At 42.6% G+C, this 20,615-nt stretch overlaps 1 protein-coding gene across 3 annotated transcripts; it reads right to left on the reverse strand.

Moving 5' to 3' along the window:
* Positions 1 to 1,880: 1,880 nt before the first annotated feature.
* Commd6 (COMM domain containing 6) lies at positions 1,881 to 9,226 on the reverse strand. 3 transcript variants are annotated; one of them, XM_036198560.1, is made up of 5 exons: positions 8,947 to 8,994; positions 8,846 to 8,857; positions 8,423 to 8,531; positions 5,147 to 5,299; positions 1,881 to 2,073 (listed from the first exon to the last, which is right to left on the reverse strand). In XM_036198560.1, exons 4-5 carry the CDS (start codon positions 5,270 to 5,272, stop codon positions 2,023 to 2,025), a joined length of 177 nt encoding a protein of 58 aa, XP_036054453.1. In that variant the 5' UTR covers positions 5,273 to 5,299; positions 8,423 to 8,531; positions 8,846 to 8,857; positions 8,947 to 8,994; the 3' UTR covers positions 1,881 to 2,022. The 3 variants fall into 3 exon arrangements, with proteins under 3 accessions (XP_036054453.1, XP_036054452.1, XP_036054454.1); XM_036198559.1 differs by lacking the exon at positions 8,423 to 8,531 and having other exon boundaries at positions 8,947 to 9,226; XM_036198561.1 differs by lacking the exons at positions 8,423 to 8,531; positions 8,846 to 8,857; positions 8,947 to 8,994 and adding an exon at positions 8,655 to 8,838.
* Positions 9,227 to 20,615: the final 11,389 nt, after the last annotated feature.

A 20,615-nucleotide genomic window follows, 5' to 3' on the forward strand; every position in this document is an offset into this window, starting at 1 on the left:
ATTGGATTAGCTTGAAATGCTGGTCTCATTACGGCATGCCTGTTGGCTGACAGGTCATCCCTGTACACATTGCATACCACTCCCAAGAATTTCATAGCTGTGTGCCTGGACTTTTCACCCTGGGCAGGTTGATTTCCCATCCCTCTTTGGGGCCATTTATGTCTTTTGTATGTTTTCCTAAGCTTGTATGACACTTGGAAGGTGCATCACTTGTATCATGAAATATTTTCAACGATGGTGAGCAAGTAACAAAGCAAGGCCCTAGGTCAGCAGCCTTTGACAAACACAACTTTTTGATATAGGTAGGTTTGCAGAATTTCAAGTTTTCTGATTTTATGTTCATTAACCATCTTTCAGATGTGTGCTCCGTGTTACCATGTGTCATACAACTATAGTTACCAAAGAGGAAAATGAAGTTGGTCATTGCAAAGTACCTTGGATTTTGAAAAATGAATTTTAATATTTGAGGTGCATATCATAAATGGCTACCATTGGTAATTTGAAGAATATTTACTGTATAGTTTCTCGTTTTCTCATGTTTCCCCATTCCGCTGACTAGAAACTCTAGGATGTCTTTGGCAATCCACCAGTCTCTTACTTACTATCCTCTACATGTACCTTCACTGCCATCTCTCCAGCCTCCCATGTTCCTTTTTCCTCACACTATGAGACTTCTATTTAGGCAAGTCCGGCTATTACTACTTGGAAGAAGTGCCTCCAGGGATGTAGGGTCCATCCTTTGTTTCTTTCTGAGTTCCTCATTTCAGCACTAAAGACAGGAAAGCTGGGAAAATGCTAAGGAGTGATTTATAACCAAGGCTCAGTATATTTAGAATGTTTCTAGCCAGATCCTGCTGGCTTCAACCCAGTCATATGGCTCTGGAGTCCAACTGCAAAAGAGTCTGGGAAATATGATCTCCCAATGGGTCTACTGAAGCAACTCATGAAGTAACTTCTCTTATTTCTAAGGGCATATTCCTGGGTTGGAATTTCTATATAGTATGAGGCTAATGGCTTTGCAAACAGGGTATCAGAGGCTGGGGTTTATATCTTGATCTGTGGGCATGTAGGCAGTCACTGGACCTGGCATGGGCTTTTGAAATTCTCAAACCCACCCTCAGTGACACACTTCCTAATTCTTCCCAAACACTTCCACTAACTGGAGACCAAGTATTCAAATATATGAGCCTCTGGGGACCATTTTCATTCAGACCACCACAACACAGTAGGCATGGAAGAAGGCAGAAATGGGTATAGACACTACTGGGGGATGCTCTGGTTTATGCTGCACATAGCAGATTACTGGTGATGAATTGTCTACAAATAGCAGTAGCAGAAACAGTGGAACATTAAGCTAATACAAGGATTGGTTTACCTTAACATGATTACAAATGTGTGAATGAAATCTCACTCTTCTCACTAATTATTTCAAGTAATTCCTTTAATTATTTCAAAGGGAATATTATAAAACTGAATTTGTAAAGCAGCTTTAAACAATGATTACTTTCCTAACTTCATATAAGTTCCAGACAAGATTTTATTCATAAAGTTATATCTGTATCAATAATAGTTTTGCACCTTTCCTGGAACCCGCTTTGTAGACCAAGCTGGCCTCGAACTCATAGAGATCCACGTGGTTCTGCCTCCCGAGTGCTGGGATTAAAGGCGTGCACCACCACCGCCCGGATGAGTTTATCAGATTTTTTAACAATAGGGAAAAAAATCAGGAAGTGAAATTCTTTAATTTTTTATTTTATACCACTGTTTTAAAAATTATACCTGCATAGATGTCTGTGGGAGGGTGTAGGATCCCCTAGTACTGGAGTTACAGACAGTTGTGAGCTGCCATGTGGGTACCGGGAATTAAACCTGGATCCTCTGAAAGAGCAACCATTTCTCTTAACCTCTGAGCCATCTCTCCAGCCCCAGAAGTGCAATTTTCGTTGTATAAATATCCTTTGATCCATATGCAGTTCTTTTTTGGAAAGTAGAGTCCATTACTTTAAAATCATAAGTCAGTTCTCACACAGTTTCCATTACAGCAGCAATTTCCTTGAACTGTCTGTAGAAATTCTAGAGAAAAATGGGAAAATATCAATTTTGCTTTTAGAGTCCATTACATACATAGTTCCTTTAATTATATATAACCACCAGACATATAGTCTGCATTTTAATGTTACATCCTCAGTGAAGATTACTGAGAATCAGACATTCCTAGACAAGAGGGCACAGAATACACAGCAAATCTGAGACAAACCCCAGGAAGACCATATCTAAAAACCAAATAGGAAGGACTGTCTCCTGAAGAAAACATTACACATGTACATAACTTATGTACATATCTCAGTATCCTCAGAGCACTGCTCAGAAGGCAGACCATGGATAGCAAAATCTAGATGTTCAAATTCCTTACATGTATACATAGTAGTTGCACGTAGCATCTACATATATGTGGTCACTATTTGTCACACTGTATGGACAGGCATATATACATACAATGGAATCACTCAGCTATAAAAGAAAAAATCCTGCCATTTCCAACACAGTGACCATGATAAAGACAAATAAGACACAACAAGAGAGACACTGTATGATCTCACTTTAAAAAAAAAAAAGATTTTTTTTTATTATGTATTCAGTGTTCTGCCTGCAGGCCAGAAGAGGGCAACAGATTTCATTACTGATGGTTGTGAGCCACCATGTGGTTGCTGGGAATTGAACTCAGGACCTTGGGAAGAGCAGACAGTGCTCTTAACTGCTGAGCCATCTCTCCAGCCCCATATGATTTCACTTATATTAAGAATGCTGGACTCACAGATATAGGAACTCAAAGGTGGTTGTCAGGTGCTAGAGGTGGGGTAAAAGTAAAGATGTTGGCTAAAGGGTACTAACTTAGCTACACAAGTTCTGAGGATCTAATGGACAGAATGCTGAGAATGGTTAATAATAGCGTACTGTGAGAGTATGAGTAGATTTTAAATGTTCTCAGTGCACATACATTTATATACACTGTATGATAATGACCTTCACAGTCACTGCACAACATATATTTTTACCAAATCACACTGTACACACTGAAAACATGTAATTTTTATCTATCACTTAACACCTCAACAATGCTTCAGGGAAAAGGGGATCTGTTTACTATTTTATTTATTTATTTACTCCCAAAGGAAAAACCCTGTAGAAGTGTGCTGCATAGAAGGAAGGACCTGCACATGTGCAGGACTGAAATGCCTGAGGCTAATCTGGTTTTCACATTCAGTCAAGGACTACACACTATACTTCCTTTCCCCACACCTCATTCCTTCAAACCCTTATCAACATTAATAAGAAGAAATGTGTGTAGTCTTGTGTATCAAGAGTCTCTTAAAATACAGTTTATAAAGAGGAACTCAAAGGTCATACAGTGGTATATGAAAGACTTTTCCAGAAGCCCAGGATGGGGAGGGACAGCCTTGGCTTGGAGGTAGAGCACTGACCTCACATGAGCAAGGCGTAGGTGTAATCCCCACCCACATCATACACAAATAAAAAAGGAAGGCAGGGCTGGAGAGATGGCTCCACTCCCCTCTTCCAGAGAACCTGGGTTAGATTGCCAGCAGGGCCATTTACAACAGTCTGAAACGCCAGTCCCATGGGATCTAATGCCCTCTTCTGGCCTTAGTGCATATTGCATGCATGTGGTAGGTACACAGATACACAAGCAGACAAAACACCCATGTACCCCAAATGAAACAAATAATAATAAAGGAAGCCCAGAACCAATGCATTTTTAATCTTTATCAAAAAATTAACTTTTTCTTTCCATTTCATTCACTATGATTGCTTTTCTAGAGTGCTCAACTTTGAGATATGCTTCAGCTACTAAAAGGGTCATAGAAAACCAAACCAAAATAGTACATGCTAGTTAAATCAGCTAATGATAGGCATCTCCCATCATATCCATTCGAAAGGAAATTGGACTTAGTGTCCATTGCCTATGGTGGCTTGGAAGAAAATGGCCCTCAAAGCGGGTGGCACTATTAGGAGGTGTGGCCTTACTGGAGGAAGTGTGTCACTGTAGGGGTAGGCTTTGAGGTCTCTTTTTGCTCAAGCTTCCCTCAGTGTGACAGTAACTTCCTGTCTGTTGCCTGTAAGCAAGATGTAGCCAGCACCATGTCTGCCTGCATGCCACCATGCTCCCCATCATGATGATAATGGACTAAATCTCTAAAACCGTAAGCAAGCCACCCCAATTAAATGTTTTCTTTTGAAGAGTTGCCATGGTCATGGTGTCTCTTCACAGTGACGAAAAGACTAAATAAGACACTTCTGTTTTCTTCCTTGAACAGAAGGTAAGTAAAATAATAATATGAATGCCTAAATTTAAGCTGAGTTACTTAAATTGCTAGCTAGTAAGACCCATGAATATGTATTAGCTCTGAACTATATTCTGTAAACAGTCTATACAAACCCTATGTCAATGTTATCTACAGAAAAGATTACTTTTGCTTAAAATTATTGTTAAGCCTCAAGAAAAATAAGAGGTTAATTAGAGAGTAAATATCCCATAGAGAAGATGAAATATTCCTAAACATATTCACTGAAAACTGCTATAGTAATTAAAGGGCACTCTACACAAATCTTACTGAAAAAAATTTAACAAACTCCCAGAGGAAATAACTTTAGAATTTTTTTTTTTTTTTTTAGTATGATGTAAAGACTGCAGGGCGTTTACCCACCAACCCCATAGCTCCCCAGAGTTTTCTTGAGTGTGAGCAGCAGGAAATATTAGATAGAAGGATTTATAGTGTGGAGATAAACAGATAGAAAATACAGGATAGCCTCGAGAGGGCCTGGAAACTTTTCCAATGGGCCCTGACTGGCTCTGCCTAGGGTATTTATAGAAACACCAAGGGGTGAGGCAAAACAGCTCCCCCCAGCACAGCCAAGTGCAGACCATCTCAGACACCTGCACTCAGGCCCGTGGTCCTAATCATCCTCTCTATGCAGATCTGCTGGGTAAAGCCACGAGGAACCTGAAAATGGGCTCCCACAAAAGACAATCAATTTGCAAGTAAAAAATCAACATTTTCCCTTGAGAAAGAGTGTATAGAGCTTTTGAAACAGCAGTGATGTTAACTCTGGTGAATTCAATACAAACCTGAAATTGCGGGATTGTCATTTCGATGGACTTGCTGTTTACTTGGCCAGAATGATCGGCTACTTTCAGTACCACTGCCACATACGGATACTTGAGGGATCTGCAGGTGTCAGAGCTCACAGCCATGCCCAGTTTCCACTGAAAATCTATAAGCTTTAACACAACAGCACAAATACCCCATGAGAAACCACTCCCTTGAGCAAATACCCAATTTCTGTCTTCAGTCTCTATTTGTTTCAATATCGGTCACAGTACAAGGAAAAGGCTTCATTTCTGTTGGTAGGCAAAACCTGGCCAAATGGCAATGAGGAAAACAAAAGGGATGAGCAGAATCAGAAAACAAGCGGAGAAAAGCAAGATGTCAAACAAAGGAACCTAAACGTCCACCAGATGTACAAAATAACCATGTGGAGAGTGGCTTAATTTCTTCTCTACTTCCAGGCACCCCAAATGCTTTGGAGCATTTTTAGCCTTTCTTGCTGTTCTATACCCCACAAGTCCTAAAACAGAAGATGGGTGACATGGTCCTCACCGCTGCCTGAGGCATCTGGAACCCATCCCAGCTGTTTCTCCACTACTGTCCAGCTCAAACCTACTATTAGAATGAGTGTTGATGACGAGCCTCTGGGTTTCATCAGTCCGTGTGACGGACACATGACAGGTGACATGCCAGGCACGGTACGTACCTGTTCAGTGCCTTACTGAATCACCACAGTTTTATAAGTTATTATTCCCATTTTGCACAGGACAAAACCCAGTTTCAGAGAGCTTAGGTAATGGACTCAAGGCCACACATTTCAGAAACAGATGTCTGTCTGACTGTAAAGAAATGCTTAATGACTATTGTGATTTTAATAGTTCCTGTTGCTACTTCTTCTCTGTTGCCAGGGCATCAAACAGAACTAGATAAACACGGCTCTTCATAGTGGCACTAAGAATTTGTCTGTCTTACTTCTAAACACGAGAGGGGGCCTGGCAATCGAAATGTACTTGCTGACTGGCTGATTTTCTTTTGCAGTGAAACTAATGTATGCCTAGTGACAGACGTCTCTGACAGACACAAGAAGAGCTGCTGACCTTTCAGTTTCTAATTACTTTGGACCAATAGGTCCTAAGGTCCCTACACTAGGCCCATTGTTTTTCACAATTAAAACAATTTTTTTACTTGTATTTACTCGGGCATGTGGAGGTCAAAGGACAAGTTGAAATGTTTGTCTTCTGCTTCACCATGTGTTCCAGGGATTTTACTCAAGTCTTTAAGCTTGGCAGCAAGCACCTTCACCCAGTGATCCACTTTGATGGTCCTGTAATTTTCCTCATAAAGGTGTGAGACAGCTCATTAGAAGTGTTTTTTGTTTGTTTTTCCTGTTATTTGTTTTCTTGGGGGGGTGGGGGTAGAAACAAGATTTTTTTCTGCAAAGCCCAGACTGGCTTCACAATTATGGTGACCTTCCTGCTTCAGTCACTCAGGTGCTGGAATTACAGGCATAGAAACCTAGCTTGGTAGATTTATTTGCAACATACTGTATAATTTTTTTTTCAAGTTGTGAAATTTGTTTAAAACTATATTTTTCAGTTCTGTGTCTAAACATGAAAAAAAAAAAACAACCAAAACTGAATCATATTCCCAAGCTCATTATTAATTCTAATAGTCTTGTAAATTATTTTGGTTTTTTTAATATACATAATCATATGACCAATTACTGGTGAATCAGTGTGTGGAAGGGATCACATTGGTCACTCAGATAAGACCATGTCCTAATCACAGGGGCTTTCTCCATGTGAGAAAGCAGACATTAAAGGTGTAACAAAATTAACATCTTGGGCTGCACTGTCCTGGATGTGATCCCAATATAATCATTCTTTGTAGAAGGAAGGCAAGAGGGTCTGAGTCAGAAGAAGCAGGGGTTGGGCTCATGCACAGGCCACAAACCAAGAAAGGAGGCAGCCAAGCACAGGAAAACACAAACAGGAGACCCTCCCCTCCAGCCACACCCAAACCTTCCTTCACCTTGGTAAGACTGAGTTTATCCTTCTGACCTCCAGAAGTAGAAGGGATAGATTTGTGTCGCTTTACGGTAGAAAATTTCCATAAAATAAATAAAAACCTATAGCCCAGAACACTTCAGTCTCAGGGCATCTTTAACAAACACATAATGTAAAGAGAATGAACAAAATAATTCATGAGACTGAGTAATAATAATACCAACTCAATTAACTCTGGTTGAAGTTCGGTAGTTAAAAGCACTTGCTGCTCTTGCATAGGACCCAGGCTCGGTTTCCAGCACCTACATGGCAGCTCACAACTATCTATAATTCCAATTCCAGAGACTCCAAGGCCTCTTCTGGCCTCCAGGGACCCATGTGTTGTACAGACATATAAAATAAAAAATAAATCTTAAAAAAAGCCAAAAAACACACTCGGGAGGCAGAGCCAGGAGGATCTCTGTGAGTTTGAGGCCAGCTTGAGCTACCAAGTGAGTTCCAGGAAAGGTGCAAAAGCTACACGGAGAAACCCTGTCTCGAAAAACCAAAGCCAAAACCAAAACCAAACGACTAGGCGCCACTAACTCCTATAATGTTATGCAAGGATAGGTTTCTCGGTATCACAGAGTTCAGACCTCTCCCAAGAGTCTTCGAAAGCAACAGTAAGATAAGCTAGAGAGTGCCAGGCATGTAAATCCAGCTATTTGGGGGATGCTGGAGCTACAGAATCACAAGTTTGAAGCCAGTGTGGACTACAAGCTGAGTTTAAAGCCAGCCTCAACAGTTTAGGGAGAACCTGACTCAACTTAAAAAGCAAATCATTTGGAGACAAGTAACAGTCAACACCTTTTTCGGCCCCTTCATTCTTATGTTTTCACTTCAGCACTTCCTTACATTTTATGTGAACTTGGGATACTCCTGATCTAAAACCCCAGTTTTCTGAATTTCTTAGAGAAATGTTATTATTAATTTAGAAAGCCAAATTTTTCTTTCTAATGTAAAATATAAAAGGTTAGAAAAATTATCGTTCATCTTCAAAATAACTTCCTTAAAGAAATGGCTGGGCGGGGCTGGAAAGATGGCTTAGCAGTTAAGAGCACTGACTACTCTTCCAGAGGTCCCGGGTTCAATTCCCAGTACCCACATGGCAGCTCACAACTGACTTTGTGACTCCAGTTCCAGGGGACCTGACACCTTCACACAGACACACATGCAGACAAAACACCAATATTAAAATTTTAAAAAGAAAAAGAAAGAAAGAAAGAAATGGCTGGGTTTGGTGGCACACACCTTTAGTCCCAGCACTTCTGAGGCAGAGGCAGATGGATCTCTTAGAGTTCAAGGCTAATCGGGTCCTCCTAGAAGAGTTCCTGGCTAGCCCGAGCTACTCAGCGAGGCCCTGTCTCAACAGAAGCAAAATAAACGAAAAGTTCAAAGAAGAGAAGAAGAGGAAGAGAGCTATCTTTGCAAACAGTAGTAGTTGCTCACGTAACCCTCACATTTTAAAACACCATATTCCTACCTTGGTATAAAGGCTGACTAATTAAAGTGGAACAAGGCTTGCTCTGCATTCTGTGGGCAGAGCAGCCTAAATCACACTGGCAGCGGCTATCCCCTCAGGTCCAAGGGGAAAATGCCACCCTGGGGAAGGACCCACGAAGAGGGGCGGGGACGGCATGGCCGCAGCTGCGACAGCCTGGGGCGGTCACTCACCTGGCAGGTGACCTGGAACAGAAGCGGAAACACAGGTTAGAGAAAAGCCTTCCGGGCGCCACCGTCCGCCCGGGCCCCTTCCCCTCCCAGGCCGCATTTACCTTTGATTTGGCGTCCAGCACCGGTTCCCCTGATCGGAGACTCCTCCATAGCCAGAGCGGAACTCGCAGACGCTGGCCAGCACTTCCGCTTCCGGCCCACGGCCCAGCCCACTCACGGAGGCGGGTACCGAGAGAGGAAGATAAGTGTTCATACAATTCTGGATTTGTCTCCATTAAACATCAGTCTTATGCTATACAGCAGAGAGGGGAAGCTCGGTGGAGAGAAAGGCCAAGGACGCGGAGGAAACCTAGTGGACTGCAGGGAAAGGAGCGGGCTCGTCTCCGCCCAAGCGCAAAGTGCTGTGCCCGGAGCGAGCGTGCCCAACCGCATCTGCTGGCAGAGGTGCGGCCACACCCCCTAGCCTGGATTGTGGTGTGTGTGTGTGTGTGTGTGTGTGTGTGACCTTAACTGCAATTGTCTGGCGATTTCTCATCCCTAGGACTGAGTTCGCTGGCCCAGCCTGACCTTCGGAGGGTGGAGCGGAATACCTTAAAAAAAAAAAATCTCTGCTGTCTTTATTACTCCAAATTTCAACCCGATTTCAGCAGCTCCTTTTCGTCCCGTCTTCTCTCCTGTTTACTCCAGAGGCATTCTGCATAGAATGTCCACGCTGAGTTTTATTCCCCTGACAACGTTTTATTTAGAAAAACTTGAAAGTATTTTCAGGCAAGTTGTCAATAATAAAACTCGTACGCTGTCATCCACATTTACCAACGGTCATTGCTTTGCTTTACACATTTGCTTTACACGCTGACTACATACATAATGGATGCATTTCATCTTTAAATACTTGAGCACTTACCTCCTAAGAACACTCTGACCACAAGTCAGGAAACTTAGTACTGAGTAAAACAATATCTGTTTGTTGACAAGTAGACCAAACGTACCCTTTCCTAGCTGTTAGTTTTTTGAAAACGGTAGTCCATTCATTATGCGGCCCATGCTGGCTTCTATCTCTCAGCAGTCCTGCCTCAACCACCAGAATTCTGGGATGACAGACACCATACCCATCTTGCTCCAACAATATTCTAACATTGATTACCCCACCTACAACCAGAATACAACCAAGCGCTCCAATTCTCTTTAGTCCCTAATCTAAACCTCCACACCTAAGGCTCCCTCAGGGGGTTGGGGCAGAATCTGCTTCTAAACTCATTCAAGTTGTTGGTAGAACTCGGTTTCATGCAGTTTCTGCATTTTGCTGGTTTCTAGGGATTCTCTGCTTTTATAGACTAGTCACATCCATTGTTTGCTGTCATTACCTCCAAATAGTAGAACATACCTCCCTAATGTTTGGTAATCTAACTAACCAGCTTTTTCTCTGCTTTCTTTTACCTACATTTTCTACTTTTAAGAGCTCAAATGGGGGCTGGAGAGATGGCTCAGAGGTTAAGAGTGCTGCTTACTCTTCCGAAAGGTCCTGAGTTCAATTCCCAGCAACCACATGGTGGCTCACAACCATCTGAAATGACATCTGGTGCCCTCTTCTGGCCTGCAGGGATATGTGCAGACAGAACACTGTATAAATAATAAATAAATAAATCTCAAAAAAAAAAAACAACTTAAAAAAAAAAAAAGAGCTCAAATGGTTAAATTAGACATAACCAAATAATCTAGACTAACTCCCCTAGTCTTTAAGGTATATGACTGAAATTACATCTTCTGAGTAGTGCCTGGATTACAGTTTGCTGAATGCAGACGAGAATCTTTGATGAACATCTTTAGAGTTCTACCTATCACAAAACAGCCCTCACAGGATTGTTGGATGGTACTAGTTAATGTCAGTACAACAAACATGCAGAGCTGCACCCTTGCATGCTGTAGTCAAAATCTAAGTACAAAAATGTCTCTGGCCAGTATTATTGGGTCTACTTCAATGTACTAATTGGCTTGGGAAGAGAGTCCCTGGGTGAATGGAAAGCACCCCACCCCCAAGGAAATAGGATGAAAAGATAGAACACTACTGTACATCCAGTTGACCAACACATTCGTCTAATTACCTCACTACATAAGCCTGGCTTGCCTGGGACTCTGTAGACCAAGCTGGTCTTTAACTCAAAGAGATCTGCCTGCCTCTGCCCCTCTGCTAATTTTCTTTTTCTCTTCAGCTCCTGGCTGCTGGGAATGGAGAGGACACATATACCCCAACCTGAATTTTACAAAAATAATCCCAAAAGGAGAAAAGACAAAGATATTAAAGTTAACTTTTGTTAATTTGCTATATTTTTTGCATGAATTCTTTTAATTTGATCTTAATTTTTTGAGGCAGGGTCTCACTTTGTAAGCCTGACTGTCCTGTAACTCACTTTGTAGACCAGGCTGCCTCATACACCACCACACATGGCCCTATGAATTTTTGATGATTACTATTCTATGAACAAAACTTTTTTTTTTTTTTTTTTTTTTTTTTTTTTTACGAGACAGGGTTTCTCTGTGTAGCTTTGCGCCTTTTCCTGGAACTCACTTGGTAGCCCAGGCTGGCCTCGAACTCACAGAGATCCGCCTGGCTCTGCCTTCCAAGTGCTGGGATTAAAGGCGTGCGCAGCAGCTGCCACCCGCCACCCCCCAACTCTTTTTTTTTTAAATCATGCATTTTTAAAATATTTATTCATTATAGTCTTCTGTCTGCAGGTATGCCCACAGGCCAGAAGAGGGCACCAGACCTCATTAAGGATGGTTGTGAGCCACCATGTGGTTGCTGGGAATTGAACTCAGGACCTCTGGAAGAGCAGCCCGCGCTCTTAACCTCTGAGCCATCTCTCCAGCCCAAATGAAACTTTTGAAAAGAAATCGTGTCTCCAGAAAGTGATTGGTTGATTAGAGTTTCAGTACTGTGGAGAAATTGGAGTGTTGCAGGTCCAGAGCCTAATTACCTTATCTTGGACTAGTTCTAGCCTCACCAAACAGCCATTTCTTGCCCACTTCTGAGTCAGAACTAACAACTTGTGACTTAATAGATAGAAACCTTTTGGAATGCATTAACTTAGCAGACTACTAGATTCCACTAATCCAAAAGCTAAGAATGTTCTCAGACTGTATCTTAGGCCTTTAGAAAAGTGTCTCCCATTTCTATGTACCTGCCTCTCCAATGTGCCTGTGAATGTACTTTTATTTATTTGTTTGTTTGTTTGTTTGTTTGTTTTGGTTTTTCAAGACAGGCTTTCTCCCTGGCTGTCCTGGAACTTGCTTTGGAGACCAGGCTGGGCTTCTAACTCACAGAGATCTTCTGCCTCTGCCTCTTGAGTGCTGAGAATAATGGAATGAACCACCACTGCCCAGTCCATCAGTGTATTTTAAACTTGATTTGATTTATGTCTTTGTTTTGTAACACTATAAAAACTTCATGAAACTGCTTTCATGTTGGAACATGGGATTTGGGTTAAGTGTTCCCGGATATGGTCACTCAAAATGGCTCCAGAATAAACTATCTCTTATTCCCTTTAAAATGAGAGCTGTGTTTTTTTTGTGTCGACACTAAGAAATAATCTGTTGATCCAGAAATACTGTCACATCACAGACCCTCCTCTTCTACCTTGCTCTCTCACTCTTTTTGGGAAATCAGGCCACATGTCCCTACAGGCTCTCTGCTGGCACATAGACCTGATTTTTTAAAAAAAATTATCCTGTTTGGCCTTGAAGTTCTCTTCTTCCCTTTGCAGCTGTGTGCAAGCTTAAGACAACCTTGAATTACAAGTTTACTTTATCTGTTGCTTTGCCGCCTTGTGACTCCTGGTACAAAGGCTAGGCCAGGCTTGGTCACATGGTTTGCAGTTCATACTCCCTCTGCCCGCTCCCTACCACACCCTGTTCCTGAAAACCTGTAAGACTGAGACACTCTCTTTGTCCTACTGGAAATAAAGGCTCTTCCTTCCAGCCCCCATGATGCCTATGGTATGATGAATGCTTTCCCACTTCAGGACCCCATTGTGGCTGGCTATGAGCCTGTCACTCTCCTGACCAGTCCTTCTTCTGAAGGTCTCCTTTCTACAAATCCACTTTCTTTTGTAAGTTATGATAAATGCATGGCAAATTGCTAATTTTCAGGCCTACATCTTGAAGATAATAGAATTTACATAAGACTCCCACTTATACAATACAGATTTGGGGCCTGTGACATGACTCAGTTGGTAAAAGAGCTTGCCACTGAGCCTGTCAACTTGACTTTGATCTTCGGCGCCCACATAGAGGAAGAAGAGAACTGACTGACTGTCACAAGTTGTCCTCTGACCTCCACAAGCACTAGTTCTCACACACACACACACACACACACACACACACACACTCATAAATTTAAAATGTACAAATACAAGATTTTTATGAAGTTATGAAAATTGCCAAAATTATACATACTTTGTTATAACTTTTAAAAATATATTTTAACCCAACAACATCTGAGTAGGATATATAAATCAGAAACTACTTTTGGGAGCATTTTCAACAAACCTCCTCAGTCTCAAATAAAAGGAAGTCTACAATGCTATATATCACGAACTCTTGATGTCATGAAGGTTACAATCAATCGAATGGAGAAAACAAAAAAGATATTTCTTTCTATTTAAGCATTTATTTTTAGTATTTTTTAATGCCCAGTGATATAAATGTGGACTAAATTAGCCTAAGCAAAATAGCAGAAACTATTATCTCCCAGCTGTGGCCTCTGAAGCGCAGGGTGGAAAACACTGACGTGCCAAGAGAACTCCGAGACTCGCATAGCAAAAGAGCCCAGTCTCTTGGTTCTCCATGTTAGGGATTGTATGCGGCGGGGACCCCCAGATGCAGGGGGCAGGCTGGAGGGCGCCCAGTCCAAGTGACACTGCATCTGTGTGGAAATGGTTGATTATAATAGAGAGATGAAGAGCCAGAGAGACAGAAAGAGGGAGACACACAGAGAGAGGTGGGGGGAGAGAGGGAAAGAAAGAGGGATGGGGGGGGCAAGGGGTTCAAGGGCAAAAGAGGAGGTGGAGTTTCTCTTAAGAATATGCTTCCACGTCAGGGCATAGGGTGGCGCCAAGGAGCGGGATCTGAATATTCACTCGACACTGGTTTGGCCTCCTTCTTGTTCCGTGGCTCCATTTCCTTTGTCTTTCCCACCTGTTCCTGTGGGAGGAGGATGCACATATAGACATGGATGACAGTGTCTTCAGAGTCACAGCCATATGGTTAATATTCCAAGTGGAAAGAGGAAGCTGGTCTTGAATCCCAATTCTGAAAGAAAGACTGATTAACCTACTGAGTCACATACCCACTCCTTGGACCAATACTAGGTGAAGATGGGTTACTTTTGTCTGCTCTGTGGCCTCATTGTGTCTATAAAGGGTATAGTTATGTGATCGGTAAAGTCACTAGTGTACCAAGTTGAAAGATATCACCAGCAAGAGAGATAAGGACAATTCAATCCAATTCAGATTAAAAGATGTTAGGGAAAACAAACAAACCAAAAAATCCTAGAGGTCCACTAAACAAATCTATTGTATCATACTGTACTACCATGCTCTGTCAGTGTATACAGTCAAAATCCTTCAAGATGTCTATTTCCTAATCCACAGTCTGTGAACAAGTTACCTTACATCATACACGGGTATTCAACTGCACATCAGCTGCTAACCAGATGTTACTCAGGTCAGAGCAATGTGATGATGAGTGTCTTTTATTGGGGAACATGGAGGTGATGAGCTATAGTCACAGGCAGCTTGTCAGAGTAAAACAATGTGAGACTCACCTAATATGCTGGCTTTGTACCCAGAAAAGGGGCTAAGAGGCAAGGAATGCTGGTAGCTTCCAGAAGCCAGAATAGGAAAGAAAATGGAGTCTCCCTCATAGAGTCCATGAATACAGCCCTCTGGGCACTTTGGTGTCCAGTAATATCTATTCCAGTTTTTTTTTTTTTTTTTTTACCTTCAGACTGCACAATAATAAATTCTTGCTGTTTAAACCATTGAAGTTATGGGCTGCAGTGATGGCTCAATTGGTAAAGTTGACCTGAGTTTGGATCCTCACTACCTATGTAAAATAGGCAGGCACCATAGTGTTAGGCACCCCTAATGGCTCCTTTGGGGGAATGGGGGTGAGGCATGGGGGGTAGGGTGAGAAGGCGCAGCATCAGTGGCACAGATACCAGGAGTCAATTGAAGGCAAACAACAAACTCCTTTATTCAATAACAGGGAAGGTATTATATATCCTCCTCCCAGCACCCAGGCTGTCTCCCAATCTGGTGGCCTTATGTGGTCATCCCTCATTGGCTAGGCATGGATCAGGAACTCTTGACAGCAACCAGGAACTCTTGACAGCAACCAGGAACTCTGACAGTGCCTGTTGCTAGGTGCTCAGGAAGTACACTATGTGCATGCCTTGGCAACTGGTTTGCCAATTTCCTTGGCCCTATGGGTCTGTCCTACTACACCATAGGATGCAGCTGTAATCCCAGCACTGGGAGGCAGAGACCAGAGGTTTGAGGAGCATACTCCAGTCTACTCAAATCTCTGAGGGCCGAGCTCAGTGAGAGATGCTGTCTCAAAAATAGAGGCAGCAACTGAGGCAGGTACCTGATGATCACCTCCAGTTGACCTTTGACCTTTACACAACAAGCACAGGGTTGTACACAAACACAATTAAAAAAAGCCATTCTAAAGCTACAAACATGGGTTACAAACAGTAGGAAATCAGTACAATGTGATGTATTACTGACATTCTGGGTCTTTACAGCCACTTAAACCCACACTCAGAACCCTCTTCCATCACTCTGCTGGGTGACTTGTCAGATTTTCTGCGTGTTAGCTTTCCTGTCTGTAAAGACAGAACTATTAATGTTCCTCCCAATGTTTTATTCAAGTGTGTAAACAAGATCATGTATGTAAGCACATAGCAAAGTTCCTCATGCCTCAGTACTGAATAAACACTAGAGATTCTTACCACCATGATACTCAAACTTCCAAAGTCTGTTAGATGTCTAAAACATACATTGTTTTCATTTTAAAACACAAGGTAACTGAAGTCTGGATGTGTTAAACAGTTAGCTCCCAAGTAAAACTTCCAGTAGTGTGGCTTAATTTACAGTTGATGCTCTAATCTCAGAGGCCTCCAGAGAGATTCCAAACTCCCAGAGAGCCTTGTAGAATCCTCCAGTGCTTCCTGTGGATTGAATGTTACACTTCAGGCTATGCAGGGATATGAGTATGTATTGTGTAATCAGTGGGTAACATAAACAAACATGGACACCTTTAGCTGAACCCAATTAGTATTCCCAGCATCATAAGGGTTTCTATAGCTTAAAGAAAGGCTTACAATTCTTAGCTTTTGAGCCAAATCTGACCAACCCACATATTAAAACAGCAACAAAGAACAAAATGAACTATATTATAAACACAGAACTTTCACCTGGCAAGTCCAACCATTCAGCTGAAGATGGTAATGTCCAATTGTCGTCATTTTCCCTGTGTTGTTGTGGTAAATACTCAGACAAAAGCACCCTGGGTTACAGGGTTTACTTTAGCTCACAGCTTCAGGTTGCACTGTGGGGAGTAGTGTAGTGTCTAGAGACAAATACTGCTGCAATTGCATCCAAGCAGCAGAGAGTGAATTCAAGCATGCATGCTAGTCCAGAAGCTCCTGCCTAGTGAAAGACGGCCCCCATGGTGGATGGGTCTTCCTGCCTTAATTAGTTAAGAGAATCTCCCCCAGACTTAGCTAGAGGTCTGTCTCCCAGGTGAATCTAGATTTTTGTCAAATTGACAATTAAATTGATCATCACAGTTGTTAACCTTTGGGTAAGGGAACTTACAGTTCGTTTGTTTCTTTGTTTTGTGTTTGTTATGTGCTTAGTATGAGTATTTGTGTGTGTGTGCGTGAGTGTGTGTGTGTGTGTGTGTGTGTGTGTGTGTGTGTGTGTGTGTGTGTAGGCTAGAAGTCATTGTTGAGTATCTTTCTCTATTGCTCTCCACTGGAATTTTGTTGAGTTGGGTCTCTCACTGAACATGAAACTCACTGATTTGCTGAGTGTAGCTGGCCAGCAGGCTCCAAGGATTGTCTGATGTCTGCCTCCCCAGCACACCACCACAACCTGCTTTGTTTTTTTGTTTTTTTTTTTTTTTTTTTTTTTGGTTTTTCAAGACAGGGTTTCTCTGTGTAGCTTTGCAACTTTCCCAGCACTCACTCTGTAGCCCAGGCTGGCCTCAAACTCACAGAGATCTGCCTGCCCCTGCATCCTGAGTGCTGGGATTAAAGGCATGGGCCACCACTGCCCGGCGTTTTGTTTTGAGACAAGGTCTCACTACATAGCCCAGGCTAGCTGGGAATTGGATATGCAGACCAGGTTGGCCTCCTCATCTTAAGTGCTAGAATTAAAGACGTGGCCCACCACATCTGACCCACACCATTTTTTTTTTTTTTTAACTTGAGTGCTGGGCATTTGAGCTCTGGTCCATAGCAACCCTGTACCCACTTAGCTATCTTCCTAGTTTCCTAGCTAGAGCTTCTTTGAAAAGTGTGATCGACAGAGGTGAATTGCCTGGCTTATGGAAACACAGCCATATTATTTTAGTCATGATCTCTGATGAGTGCTGAGAATCATTACTTCATATTGAGCACAGGTGTTGTCAGATTGTGTAATACTGACGTGCTTTTACTTGCAAGGCTATGTTTAAATTGACAGTTTGGCAGTACAGCCCAGGATTAAGTCAGATGATGGGGTACTACATGTGCATCAGAATGACAACTGAGACTCTTACTAAGAAAAATAAGATAATAATCAAAGTGGTATGCCATGAATGGGCTGTAGTTCAATGTAGTAGATGCTGATCCCCTTGGGACAACTGAGTAAGACTTGAAGCTGGGCTGATTACAACTGTTAGGCTAAGCTTACACGAGGTGTTGAAAAGTGCTGACTTTCATTCATTCTTTTTTTGTCTTCTCAAGGCAGAATGAATCTTGCATGTTGTTCAGCTGGGTTATAGGTGCACGTCACTGTGCCCAGATATATTAAATCCATTATTAAAAGTTTTTAATTCCACATTTAAAATCGCAAAAACATTGTTCCTGCTCATCATAAATTCTGCTGACAGTTACCTATGTGGCACCGTGACTCAGTTGTTTTTGCAGAAGCAAGCATGAACTTGCTCATAGCTCTTCAACTTTATTCGAGTTACGAGAATCACAGGCTCTGTAGTTATTATATTTAATTACCACTCAAAGTGTCTTTTACAAGATTATATTGTGACTTGGCATAACACAGGATTGTTGCTGGGGGAAAAAGTATAGAGAGTGGGTTTTCGGGGTAATATAGATTACTAGGAGAAGGACCCTCTCTCTTCCTCCCTCCCAGTCTTTTCCTCCCTTCTCACCTCTCTCATCTGCCTTTCTCTCTCTTTTAACCTGTTTCTCACCCCCCTCTCTCTCTCCCTCTCTCTCATCGTGTCTCATGCACAGCCAAGACTAACTTGGAACTCATGAAGGCACCCAAGCTGGTCCCAAGTTCACAGCCTTCACCACGGCTCTCCTATTTTGACTTCTCAAGTGCTGAGGTTGCAGGCATGCACCATGATGCACACGTGGGAACTCATTTCAGGGGTGCAGGAGGTCTGTGCATGCCTATGACTGCAAAAATCCTGCAAATGTCAATGTTGTACTTGCAAATAAGTCTTAGTGAGAAGAAAAAATCAAAACCCGGAATCAATAAATAGGACATATGGACAGAACTTTGTCCTCTAGGGGAAAATATTCCAAAGCCATATGGCAAAGGATGAAATAATGAGAAGTTCAAATATTGGGGGCAATGGTACTAAATCTTGGGGCTCATCTTTATACTTAGTGAATCAAAATCTGTGCTTCAAATTCAGATATCCATATGTTTGGTCAAGTCTGAGGATTAAGGCTCTTCAAGTCTGGAGGTACATCCATGCCAATGCTGGAAGTTAACCTGATGAACCTGAAGTTAAGAGATTAGAAGCTGGATATGTTTGTAAGGCTTTTTGGGATCTGCAGTTCTAGGGGGTGCTAGGACAACTTCTCTAAGGTGAAAGACATATTGTTGCCACCATCCATACTTGGTGAAGACTTTCCAGTGTGGGTGCTTTGGGGTCCACTATGCTCCTGCCTATAGTTCCTCCTCCACACTCTATAGCTAAGCCCAGCCATCTCATTGGTTTCCACAGTTAACTTTGGTGGGATTGTATTTGGTTTGCTGTTGGGATCTCATCAGGAGGCAGACATGGTTTATGTCTACCCAGGAAGAAATTCTCACGGTAGGTGGACAAGGATGTTGTGTGGAGTATTAGCCAAGCAGTAAAAGAAGAGACACCGTGTAGAATTTCAGGAGTCTGGGGCAAGGCAAGTTGTCTGGAAATTGCCCTGGCATGCCAACCAGCCCCAGCAGAACTGAGAACCTAGCAAGCACCACAAGCGATCGTACAACTGCAACTGCCGATCATGAGCCAGACATTGCCAGATTTACCAAGTCACGATGTTGGGCAGATACTGCAGCAAGTCATCGAAAGATAGGAAGGAGTCAAGGGATTGGAAAAGCCATCCAGGTATAAAAATAATAGCCAGAACATGTGTGGGAGAGTTGGAAATTCCCCAAGAAAGAGGCAATCTTAGTGTAATAACTTTCCCCCCACTTCTTAACTAATCTCTCCCTGATTCCCTCTCTTGAATACAAAATAGCAATATGTCAGGTCAAAATTCTGGAGTCATGATTTTTGACTCCTACATATCAAAAAGGATTGCTACTTGTAATATTATCTTTGTAATCTGCATCTGCCTCTCTGTCGCCATGAATGCTACCTTAATTATGTAAACTTTTCTGCATTTCCCACATAATTGATAAATGATATTTCTGCATACACGATCATGCTATTCCCCTACCTTTTGCCATAGTAAGATGGAACCCAGGGCTTCATGCACAACAGAGAAGTGTTCTACCATTCAGCTACCTCTTCAGCATCATTCCTCAAATAGTCTTTGCGGATCTACTATGCACTGGCCATTGAGTTAAACCCTAGAAATGTGAAGAAAATGAAATTTGTATTACATCTTGCATCCTGGAATTTAGTGTAATGGAGAAGGGACATTCAAAATCCTGCTTAAAGTCCTTCCGTTCGTACCAGCACTTAGTACATTGTCAGACTCATCTTTCACAGTGGCTCTGTATTGTTTCTCAAGCAGAATCGAATATCTATCTACCTATCACCTCCATCGATCACCTGCCTATTACCTGCATCTCTGTCAGTGCGACAGCAGATAAGGCCAGCGTATCATTTCAGTATCCTCACAAAGAAGCAAGAGGACCAGGATTCCAACAGCCTTCTTCAGGCTCGCAAACCCGTCCCACTCTCACAGCAGCGGGAATCGGTGACGCGCCCCCTGGAGTTTCTGCTTAGCCTTGCAAGAAGGCGAGCGCCCGCAAGCACGCGGCCCAGGCTAGCACGGGGCGCATGCGTAAAACTCGGGTGCTCGCTCGGGTAGGGAGAGTCCAAGTGAGAGGGGAGCTCACTGTTGGCTCCGGCTTTGTTTTCCTCGTGGCATCGGGCATAGATCATAACGCTCACGTTTAATCGCTCTGTCCACAGCAGCCGTCATCATCGGATGGCGCCTGCGCTGGACGAGGCTGAGAGTCCGGAGGTCGTGGAACTCTTTCGTTGAGCTCCCCCCGCGTGGCGGCGTGTGGATGGTACC

This window comes from Onychomys torridus, chromosome 9 (assembly GCF_903995425.1).
Source record: "Onychomys torridus chromosome 9, mOncTor1.1, whole genome shotgun sequence".
NCBI lineage: Eukaryota > Metazoa > Chordata > Mammalia > Rodentia > Cricetidae > Onychomys > Onychomys torridus.